Source organism: Eriocheir sinensis, chromosome 44 (assembly GCF_024679095.1).
Source record: "Eriocheir sinensis breed Jianghai 21 chromosome 44, ASM2467909v1, whole genome shotgun sequence".
Taxonomy (NCBI): Eukaryota; Metazoa; Arthropoda; class Malacostraca; order Decapoda; family Varunidae; genus Eriocheir; species Eriocheir sinensis.
In genome coordinates this window covers 13388474-13400422 of record NC_066552.1, presented here as the reverse complement: position 1 = coordinate 13400422, position 11949 = coordinate 13388474, and the positions used below count along the sequence as shown (strand labels likewise).

Below are 11949 nucleotides of genomic sequence, written 5' to 3'. Positions count from 1 at the left end.
AAGATGGCGCCACTATAAACACTCGCCTGCGCCAGAACGGGCTGGGCCGACCATCAGGCCCCCCCTGGAAGAAGCCTTGGGCCGACCATCAGGCCCCACCAGGAAGATGCCTACCGGCGCAACAGGCAATGACGTAAAAAAAAAAAAAAAAAAAAAAGATGAGTCAAACTACCACAAGTGTCATGAAACTACCCCTGGAAATGCTTAAAACTCCTACGAAAGCCTTGTCAAATATGTGTTTCTTAGGTTCATGGTGCAGATGAGTCAGACTACCACCAGGGTCATAAAACTACGAAAGCCTTTTCAAATATGTTTCTTAGGTTCATGGTGCAGCAGAAGGGTCAAACTGCCACTAGGGTCATAAAACTAACCCTGGAAATGCTTAAAACTCTTACGAAAGCCTTGTCAAATACATGTTTCTTAGGTTCATGGTGCAGCAGAAGGGTCAAACTACCACCAGGGTCATAAAACTACTCCTGGAGATGCTTAAACTCCTATAAAAGCCTTGTCAAATACGTGTAGCCTCCTCGGGCTCCGAAATACTTATAATGCGACACGAACACAACGCAGCATATCTTCTCTCCCACGATCTTATGCGTGCAAGGTTCATCTCTTAAGGGGAAAGCACGCCTGGTTTTCTTGCATTAGGTCAAGACGCGTGTGAGTCTGCGCCAACACAAACAGCCACAAGTGTTCCCTGGTTATGTAACACCACTAGGAGGGGAGTGGGAGAGGTAAGGGAGGAGAGGAGGCAAGTTTATTAGGGGGGAAGGAAGAGAGGAAGGGAGGGAGGGAGGATGAGATGGGCAGAGAGGAGTGGTTAAGGGAAGGGGAGGGAGAAAAAAGCGAGGATGGGATGGTAGGAGGAGGGATAGGAAGGGGTGAGAGGAGTGGATGAGGGAAAGGAGGGAAAGGAGAAAAGTTTTGGGAGGGAAAGGAGAGAGGAAGGAGAATTTGATAGGAGGAGAAGTGATGATGGGAAGGGATGGGAAGGAAGGAAGGGAAAAGGAAGAAAAAGAGAGATAGAAGGAGAGGAAGGGGATGAAAGATGTTGGGAAGGAAGGAAGAGAAAATGAAGAAAAAGAGAGATAGAGGGAGATGAATGGGATGAAAGATGCTGAGGAGAAGGAAGGAAAAAGTAGAAAATGAGATCTATAAGTGATGAAAACCCAATCTTCTCTGTGGTCTTGGGAAAATCATATTGGGAACTCTAGACGTTTATGAACCAGTGTGCATGGTTACAAATGTTTACCGAGGAACGTTGCCATGTTGAAGCTGTCTGGTACGTGGTGAATCGCGTCAAGGGCGATAAAATGATGCTGCAGAACGCGAGACAATGAGGCGGTGGATTACGCGGCCGTTGAACTATGCACACATAAACAGTCGGGATCTTTTGCTATAAGTGGTCAGTTACTCCATGGGGGTGGGGTGGGGGGGGCTGTTGTGGATGTGTACCAGGGTCTATATGCAAGTGATTCTGAGTAAAAGGCAAAGGTGTCATGATTCAGCTCTGGGTACACGTCACTCGGCCACGCACGGACGGATGACAGCGGATAGAAGTGGTAAACCTCTCTCGCTCACACATGAACAGATGACGGCGCATAAAATGAGTTGATGGCGGCGGCTCGACTGACGGGTGGTGGTGTCGCTGTCTGCCACACGTGTTGCTCACTGACGCAGGAAGGAGTTAATAGGTAATGCCAACAAACAGCAAGAGACTTGAAGTGTGAGGTGACGAGTCTCCAAAACAATTAAAGGTGGCAATAACGAGCTGCTTGAGGCCGTAAAGTAAGGTTAGAAGATATGTTTTAACTTATTCTCTCGATCTTATTATTTTTTTACAGCAAAGGAGACAGCACAAGGGCACAAAAAAAGGAAAAAATAATTTAAAAAAAAAGCCCGCTACTTAATTGCTGCTCCTATAAAGAATCCAAAGAGGTGGCCGAAAGAGGGTTCAATTACCTATTTCCTTCCTTATGCCTCCTCCTTTTGTGCACGAATTGACACGGAATTATTAATGGCAGAGTATGTAAAGAACTGGTCCCATATAAGTAGCTACCATTTGCTCTTGTTTTGCCTCCCATAAGTACATTTACTCTAGGTTAGGGACACGCGCATGACCACCGCCGGAAAAAAATCTTGCAGTGGTATACAATCAACTAATAATATTTGCGAATCACTGCTCCTCCTCTTCCTCTCCTCTTCTATCCCCTCCCCCTCTTCCCCTGTCTCTTCCATATCCTCCTCTTCCACCTCATCTTCTATCCCTAACCGGAGATGCCCTTGAACACACACACACACACACGCACACACATCCATATAATTTCCTCCTGCCTACGACTTAAACACTTTCAAGATGGCGTATCAAAACAACGACTCAAGCCTCTCTATTTCGAACTCTTCAACTGAACACTATTTGCAGAAGCAGCGTCTTTGTGGGTAGATTAGTTACTTTTCTGTGTGGGGGGGATCGTGTGTAGTGGGGGGTGAGAGGAGGGAAGGGAGGAAGAGAATGGAGGAGGAAGTTGAGATGGAGGGGGAGGGGAGGGAGTAAGGTAGGGGAGATGAATAACTGGTTTGGGGAGGGAGGGAGGAAGATGCTGGCTTTTCTCTTTTTTGGTTTATTTCCTATTTTTTACGCCTTTGAACTGCCTCCTATTCTGGTAATAAAAAAACTGACTTTAAGCGCGTGGCCAGAACCTAAATAATCAGAAAAAACACAATCAAGTGCTATATAGTCATCCATCCTATATTTTTACGCCCTTGAGCTGCACCTTGAGCTAGTAATACCTTGAGAAACCCTGCTATCGAGTGCAGAACAGAGGAGGGTAATGTAGCTATAGGGGCGTACGTGTGTCACTGTGCGTGTAGCGGTAATGATAAGAAAATAAGCTTCAGGGGAGTGTGGCCAGAACCGAAATGAACAATCAGAAACAACAAAATCAAGTGCTATATAGTCAGTCATCCATCCTTTTCTTTACGCCCTTGAGCTGCCTCCTAATCTAATAATAAAGATTAAAAAAAACAGGCTTGAGGCAGAACCAAAATAAATAATATGAAAAAACAAACAAAATCAAGTGCTATAATAGTCATCCACCGCTGCTCTGAGGAAACGTTCTTGGCCAATAAAAACAGAAAAAAAAATACATGGCTCGGTATTTATAAACGCTTCCGCCTCTCACGCCAACAATCTTCAAAGGGCGAAACAGATTAATCGGACTTTCACGACTGTTTTTACACGTTCACGGTGCAGAGGAAGGGTCATTCTACCACCAGGGTCATAAAACTACCCATGGAAATGCCCACAACGCCTATGAAAGCCTTGTCAAATACGTGTGCTTGACCGGCGATGTGTTCCTTTTCTTTCTATTTCCTTATATTTCTTCTTTCTTTCTGTCTTTCTTTCTTTCTTGTCTTTCTTCTTTCTCTCGTTTTTCTTTCATTTTCTTCTTTCTCTCGTTTTTCTTCTTTCTTCTCTCCTTACATCATACCCACCACCAACACTATACGTACGTCACTAATATAACCCACAGCGCCTCTGGGACATCATAACCTTGGGGGTCACGTGTCGGCCCCACGCCCACCGGGGAGACGGGGCAGTGGGGAAGGGAGGGAGGGGGCTTTGTTTTTCATAACAGAGGAGAGGGAGGGAGTAGAGGGACAGTCTGGGAGGAGAGGAGGAGAGAAATGGAATGAGAGGAGGAGGAGGAGAGAAATGGAATGAGAGGAGGAGGAGGAGGACGAGGAAGGGGCAGAGGAACAAAGATGGGAGAGAGGAGGAGGAGGAGGACGAGGAAGGGGCAGAGGAACAAAGATGGGATAGGAGAGAAAAAGGAGAGGAAGAGGAGAAAGACAGGAGGATGAAAGAGGAAGAACAAGGAAAGGGAGAGGAGAATGAAGAGGCAAAGGAAGGAAAGAAGAGAGAAACAGAGGAACTTGGGCAAGGAGGAGGAGGAGGTGGAGGCAAGACTAACGAGAGAGAGGAAGGAAGGGATCGAGGAAGGGAGGGGGAGATGAAGGCCACATACTTTTTATAGAGGAGAGGATAGGAGAGATGGGACGGGGGAGGGAGAGGCTGGGAGGTAGACTAGGACAAGGTTTACGCAATAGAAGCAAGACTGGGCCCAAATTAGAGGTAGGTAGGTAGTGATGCATCGCCCTAAGCTATATATAGAAGTGTAGGTCAAGCGTGACTTATATATTATCTACTCCCTCTCTCACTCTCTTCCCTCTCCTCCTCTTCCCCTTCCCTTTCCCTCCCTATCAGTTTACAATTCTTAACTCGATCCCTTCCCCTTCCTTATCCTCCTCCTCCTTTTTCCCTCTCTTCCCTATCCTCCTCCTCTTCCATCCTCTCCCCCTCTCTTCTCTTCCTCCTCCTTTTTCCCTCTCTTCCCTATCCTCCTCTTCCTCCTCATCTTCTATCCCTAACCGGAGATCGATGCCCTTGAAAACACACACACACACACACACACGTAATAATCCACCCCCATAAACCATACTGTAATAAATCATTCATTCGAGTAATATACCCCAAAGAAAAAGAAATACCCATGTAAAAGTCTACCTTATATTAATCTTAACCTTAGTAAAAGTAATAAAAGAAAAACAGACAAGCGTAAACGTGGGAACTTATTTGTATTTATTTATAGATGTGGGTCACTTTTTTTTACACCCTCCATATATATAGACACGTGGCAGCTTCCCTTCCCTTCTCTGCTGGTCCCATATTAAACATTTCAAGGCTAACACCCCGCCACCGCCACCCCCACATTTGATCAGGCCTACACACCCACGTACACACATTTAATAAGGCTTTCGTAGAGGCTGTTAGTAATTCCATGGGTAGTTATGAGCCTAGTGGTAGTTTGACAAGGCTTCTGTTGTAATCATGAACGGGAAAACACTCTTGAGAACACGAACCAGCTTGTCATCACGAAGTCTGGAAGGCCGCGCGGGTCATAAATCACAGCCAATGACTATCTGGCCAGGTGTGACGCAGTTTAGGTGCATGCTTACGCCCTTACACAATTTAAAAGAAGTAGAGTACGCATTATTTTTCTCCTACCTTTTCTCTACCTGGCTGAAGACGCCCTATGTTACAAAAAGGTATAATGAACGTGGTTATGCGGGTTTCGTATAACGCAACCCTCAGTGCATGCTAGCTTACGCCCTCACACGAGTTAAAAGAAGTAGAGCACGCATTATTTTTCTCCTACCTTTTCTCTACCTGGCTGAAGACGCACTATACTACAAAAAGCTATAACGAACGTGGTTATGCGGGTTTCGTATAACGCAACCCTCAGTGCATGCTAGCTTACGCCCTCACACAAGTTAAAAAAAAGTAAAGTAGCATTATTTTTCTCCTACCTTTTCTCTCCCTGGCTGAAGACGCCCTATACTACAAAAAGGTATAATGAACGTGGTTATGCGGGTTTCGTATAACGCAACCCTCAGTGCATGCTAGCTTACGCCCTCACACGAGTTAAAAGAACTAGAGTACGCATTATTTTTCTCCTACCTTTTCTCTCCCTGGCTGAAGACGCCCTATACTACAAAAAAGCTAGAATGAACGTGGTTATGCGGGTTTCGTATAACGCAACCCTCAGTGCATGCTAGCTTACGCCCTCACACGAGTTAAAAGAACTAGAGTACGCATTATTTTTCTCCTACCTTTTCTCTACCTGGCTGAAGACGCACTATACTACAAAAAGGTGTAATGAACGTGGTTATGCGGGTTTCGTATAACGCAACCCTCAGTGCATGCTAGCTTACGCCCTCACACGAGTTAAAAAAAGTAGAGCACGCATTATTTTTCTCCTACCTTTTCTCTACCTGGCTGAAGACGCCCTATACTACAAAAAGGTGTAATGAACGTGCTTATGCGGGTTTCGTATAACGCAACCCTCAGTGCATGCTTACGTCCTCACACAAGTTACAAAGAAATAAAGTATATACATGTCTCTCTCCCTTTGCGGCTTTGCCCTTTCTCTACCTCAGACCGCCAGTATGGACGTGTTTTTGTGGGTTACGAACATGTACCGTAGCCTTAATTAATGCCGTATGTTTCCCTCCCCCTGAATGATAAAAACGTTAGAATAAGTATTTTACTCCTTTTTTTTTTACACCATAGGAAGCAGCTCAAGGGAAAAAAAAAAAAAACAAGCTATTCGCTGCTCCCACAAAAAAAGCGCAGTTAACCACTGAATGCCTATAACCTTTCCCTGCGTAGTACTGCAACAATCCATTTTCTCAGAACGATGCTGTGCCTGTGGACTATGCAGTGTACTGTGGCCTTCCGTGCGTGTCTACGTCCCTCTACAGTGTAGGCACTGTAGAAAGACGTAGACACGCACGGAAAGCCACAGTACAGTACACTTACTCCGTCGTTTTATCGTGTAGAGTCTACACGATACAACGATGGAGTAATAAGTGTTTCCTCCATAACCTGCCATACGCAGCCTTCCAGTACTCACCAGGGCTGGCTTGGCCGCGTACTGCTCCTGGGTGTCGAACAAGTACTTGGTGATGGAGATCTCCGGGATGGTGACGTCCGGGAAGGGTGACCTGATGACCCCCGTGCTGCAGGCCCTGGCGGCGGACTGCGGCAGGGGCAGGGCCTGGCGCGGCAGGGAGAGGAGGCGAGCCCTGGAGAGGTATCGGTACACACCCATCACACCGGCTGGCCGCGCGAAGACTGACACTGACACACACTGCACACAGAGCCGAGAAGCCTAGGAAACACGCGAGGCAGCCCCTCAGGGCGGGGGGGACGCCACGCCGCACACACCGACACACACACACACACACACAGGCCGTCACCGAAGCCCCTCACCCGCTGGGCCTGTGGCGAGAGACTGGCTCCCTCCCTCGGGGCCCGGGGCACCTGCAGGCAGTCACCGCGTCCACCTGTCGGGCGTGCTGCGTCACTCCGTGCGTGACAGCGACAGGTGGACCACGCCAGCACCAGTCGGCGGCCCTGCACGAGGCAGCAAGAAGCCGCCCTGGCGGTCCCTGCACCCGGGGGTTTGCATGCGAGGGCCACAGGGGAGGGCGGTCAGCTGGTGGGGTCCCATATGCAGCACAGGTGTGATCACTCCCTGGCCGCACGCCGCACAGCCCTCAGCAGGAACGTTTGTGGGTCACGCCGCGATTTACGAGCCTTGTTAAAGCTGCACTCCCATCCCATACTGGCCCTGGCCGCGGCGGGCTGCCCCCTAGGGTCTGCAAGGCTCACGGCGCAGAATATGCCTCACGGCCCGGCGGGCGTTATTCACCTGCCTGGCGTCTGCCCCGGGAGGCGTGGGCGTGCTGGGAGTGAAAGCAACTTGTGTGCCCAGCGCCAGCAGGGCCGCTACAGGGGGCGTGGCTATATCCCGTGTGCAAATGAATAAAATTGCCTTCGGTATGATTTTCGGAATATAACTTCAAAGGCGATTGGAAGGAGGAGGAGGAGACTACGAAGGAAATAAGTAAACTCCCTCTGAGCTTGAGTTTGAGGCACCGTCACTGTAACGTTGTCTTGAGCTTGATCTTGATGCCACAGATGGCTTGAGATTTCTCTCCAGCTAGGCCAAATCTACATAAAAAAGCATGTTATCATTTCGTTATGTGCTTAATATCATAAGCAATATATGACTAGATCCTAACTATAGATTTATGCGTCTGAAATCTTTGAATAAAAGCCCAAATTATGAATGCAAGTCCCTGCAAGGTGACGGCACCCTGTACACTTGGCACCACTGTACTTGTTTACCTCACGGTCCTCACCTCGTGGGGCGGCACACCCACCGGTGATCCCTGTGTGTGTGTGTGTGTGTGTGTGAGATGCTGGGGCTGCCGGGGCGTGTGCTGGGGCTCGTCGGGGGAGCGGCACCCCTGCGAGTGTGGGCGCGGGGGCGGAGGGTGCTGACGAGGCGGCCGGTGCGCGTACACGTGAAGGATGAGGGCGGGGAAGTGCTGCGCCGCTACGAGGAGATGCTGAAGGGGGCGCAGAAGACGACACAGGGCGCGGGTGGGTACTGGGCGGGGAAGAAGGGTGCTGAGGATACACAGATAGGACTTATTTAGGAAGTCATAGGAGAGGAGGATACGCTGCACAGGATATGTTTATAGGGCCACAGATGATGACACAGGGTACAGAAGGGTAGCTGAAGAAAGAAGAGGAGGCTGAGGATACACAGATAGGACTTATTCAGGAAGTCATAGGAGAGGAGGATACGCTGTACAGGATATGTTTATAGGGCCACAGATGATGACACAGGGTACAGAAGGGTAGCTGAAGAAAGAAGAGGAGGCTGAGGATACACAGATAGGACTTATTTAGGAAGTCATAGGAGAGGAGGATACGCTGCACAGGATATGTTTATAGGGCCACAGACGATGACACAGGGTACAGAAGGGTAGCTGAAGAAAGAAGAGAAGGAGGCTGAGGATACAGATAGGACTTATTTAGGAAGCCATTAAAGGATAGCTGAAAGAGGGAGAGGAGGATATGCTGCACAGGGTATGTTCAGAGGGCTACAGATGATGCCTCAAGGTACAGTGAAGGATACACAGATAGGACATTCTCAGAGGATCACAGGATACAGAAGGGTGGCTGGAGAGAGAAGGATGCTAGACAGGGCCACAGGACACTAGGCATAGGGTAGCTGAAAGAATAAGAGAAGGATGCTAAGGATACAGTTAAAACTTGCTCAGAGGCCTACAGGATATGCCACAGGGTACTGAATGTTTGCTGAAGGACAAAGAAAAGGATGCTGAGGATGCTACACAGATAGAACATGTTTAGAATCACACAGGATACAGAAGGATAGCTGGACAAGATAACAGAGATCAAATAAGTGGAGGAATAGAAGGCAATATATATCTTAGAACACACAAGTAAATGAAGCAAAAAAAATAAGAAAAAGTAAAAACATCCAAGTAAATAGGAGCATACGTAGAAAAATGTTGCCTCTTAAACTCGGGATATATTGTACCAACGTGAGAATTTGGAGTTTGTTGTGGCTTTTTTAATGAGAAATTGGAGGTTGATGTTTTTTTTTATGAGAATTTAGAGATGGCATTTTTTTTGAGGATTTTAAGTTTGTTACTCTTTTTCAGATCAGCCAAAGAGTGCAGGTGCGGAACAGAGCACCAAAGCAGCTTTCGATGCAGACCCCGACAAGGCGCTGAGAAATGGCATCCGTTACAAGCTCTTAGCACAGGCCAAGGACTATGAGAGGTCAGGGAGGTAGTCAAGCTAAAAATAAATATCTTTTGTCTTTTGGGGCAATACACTATGGGATTCTTTTGTAGTTTGAGGATTTCTTCTTTAAAGGAATCTGCATTGTTGAAGGGGATGGTTTAGTGCAGGAAACTTAAAGGAAACATTTTGAATACTTTGCACTAAATCACAGGAAGGTGAATCACGTTATTATTATATTATGAAATGCTTTTTTGGTAGTGTTGAGCCTGGAATTCTTCTCTAAAGGAATCTACATTGTGTAAGGCAATGATTTAATGCAGGAAACTTAATGGAAATATTTTAAATAGTTGAATTAAGTTATTATTCTCTTCAGGAACAATATATCATGAGATTCTTATGTAGTTTGACCCTGGATTTCTTCTCTAAAGGAATCTACATTGTATGAGGCAATGATTTAATGCAGGAAACTTATTGAATCCTTTTGTAGTTGAATCACATTTCACATCAACAGAAAGCTCTTGGAAAACACCCAGTCTCGGAAGTACCGCTCCGAGCACCAGCTGTTTGTGGCGGAAGGTTATCGCATCATCCGCGAGGCCCTGCAGCATGGTGCCACCCCAGAGGCTGTGTATTTCTCACGTCTCAAGCTTGTGTCAGCGCTCAGAGCCTCGCCGTCCAAGCTGACCCTAGAGGACGTCCATGCTCTGAGTGACCTGCCGCTGATCAGGGCGCCCTACAAGACCCTGCAGACCTGGTCCTCGGTCACCACCTCCCCAGGGATTGTGGGTCAGTATTTGTTAGTTGAGTTGTCTCTTATACTATAGTCTTAGGAGGGGTTACTTCTATTGTGGAGTTAGTGGGTGGGTTGAATCAGTGGGGTTAATTAGATTGGTAGTGAGTGCTTTGGGTTAGTGAGGGTTGGGTTGTTAAGTTGAGGGGTTCAAGCTGGTGTGAGTTAAGTTAGAGGAGATCAACTTTAACAATAAATGGCACCTTCACTTTGGTATATCCCAGCTTAACCCAGTAGCAGCGACGGGCCAAATTTGTGGCTTTACCCCGTACCAGCGACAGGCCAAATTCTTCCCTTGACATGAACCCCCAAAAAATAGAAGATACATAAACTGATCACAAATACGTTGATACATTTAATATAATGGTTTGCAGGAGTCATGATTTTTCTCATAAATTCGCTTAGAGGGGCCTTCAAGAAACATGATCCCCACAGCTTAACAAAAAATATTCTTCCACAGGAGTTTTCAAAATCCCCACATCAAGTCCATCCCCTCACACCACCACCGCCTCCACCAAGCAGCCCTTGACGTTGGTTCTTGATGAGCTGCGTGAGCCCAGTAACCTCGGGGGTGTCTTACGCACGGCTGCTGCTGTCGGCGTCACCCAAGTACTGCTCCTCAAAGGTATGTCACCAGTGTTGACATTTTGTCTTAACCTGTCTGCTGCGATTGGCATAGTAGATTTCGCCTTCACTGGTAGCCTGGTAACATATACTCCCAGGTCTTTCTCTGCCTCTGTGGTGGATAGTGGAGTGTTTCCCATGTGGTATTGGTATGCTGGATATCCCCTCCAAGGTGCAGGACTTTACATTTTTCTTTATTGAATTGTAGCAGCCACTTTTTGTTCCATTCCTGTAGCTTGGTGACGTCTTCTTGCAGGACGTCCACAGTCAAGGGCTTAATAGTTGCAAAGTGGGCTCTTCCTTTGTTGTTCTTACTGTTACTTGCTTTTTTTTCACTTGCCTGTTTAATATCAGAGCCTATTGGACCATCGACCATTTACCTAACCATTCCTGTCAATACAATCCCTCCTTCCCCAGGCTGCTGTGACCCCTGGGAGACCAAGGTGGTGAGGGCCGGCTGTGGGGCTCACTTCCGCCTCAGACTAACGCCAAAAGTCACCTGGGACACACTCACCACCCATGTGCCTGAGGACGCCCAGATCTTCCTGGCTGATGTGTGCCGGGCGGAGGACTTGTTGGAGGACTCGAGAGATGAGGTGGAGGGTGAACTGCATGCTACAAACACAGACAGACAGGATGTGAATAGTCTTGGCAGCTTGAGCGAGAATCTTTATGAGTTAGACGAAGAAGGCAACAAAGTACTGGTCGACCTCAGCTATAACGACCCACAGCATCTCGAGCTCTACTCCAATGTGCGTCTTCCTACCCTCAGCTATGACAGACTGGGGCTAAGGGGGTCTGGAGGAGGAGGAGCTGTACTTGTAATCGGAGGAGAGACGGGAGTGAGTAACGCTGCTAAGAAGTTTGTTGCGGATAACTCTGGCAGTAAAGTGACCGTTCCGCTGGCTAATGGGATGGACAGCTTGAATGTGGGAGTGGCATCAGGTGTCATCCTTTACGCAATGCAGAGACAGCTCCATGAAATTGCCACTCAAATGGAAAAGGCGAGATTTGAAGGTGGAGGATAAGGGGGTAAATATTTCCCTGCGAGACCGTAAGAGCGGAGTGAATCATATGCAGCCAAAGCTCAGAGAAGTTAGTGATGGTAGTGATATGCTGAAATACCTACAAAAAAGACCCTTATTCTATACCGGTACACCAGATAAGAGAAGTTTCCCACTAACTTTACGAGCACACACAAGCTCCTGAACAGCGACTACATGGCCTGTGGTGTGGAAGATCTGTGAGTCAGTGTGTTGGCTCTTAGGGACAGTGTTATTGTTGATGTAAAATATGTAGTGAAAATTTATCTACCTACCTTTGTCTTCATGCCCTGGGATCCTTT

At 47.5% G+C, this 11949-nt stretch overlaps 2 protein-coding genes across 10 annotated transcripts in view; one reads left to right on the top strand and one right to left on the bottom strand.

The window, feature by feature from the left end:
- LOC126980560 (probable 4-coumarate--CoA ligase 1) overlaps window positions 1-7431 on the bottom strand; it is a 26193-nt gene extending 18762 nt beyond the window's left edge. For all 9 annotated transcript variants that reach the window (XM_050830627.1, XM_050830628.1, XM_050830631.1 and 6 more), the window contains exon 1: window positions 6477-7431. In XM_050830627.1, coding sequence (XP_050686584.1) covers window positions 6477-6674 — 198 coding nt within the window. In that variant the 5' untranslated portion in view covers window positions 6675-7431. The remainder of the gene's footprint in view (window positions 1-6476) is intronic.
- Window positions 7432-7746: 315 nt separating this feature from the next.
- LOC126980562 (rRNA methyltransferase 3, mitochondrial-like) lies at window positions 7747-11919 on the top strand. Its single transcript, XM_050830637.1, has 5 exons — window positions 7747-8014; window positions 9106-9226; window positions 9702-9976; window positions 10441-10605; window positions 11022-11919. Exons 1-5 carry the CDS (start codon window positions 7828-7830, stop codon window positions 11630-11632), a joined length of 1359 nt encoding a protein of 452 aa, XP_050686594.1. The 5' UTR covers window positions 7747-7827; the 3' UTR covers window positions 11633-11919.
- Window positions 11920-11949: the final 30 nt, after the last annotated feature.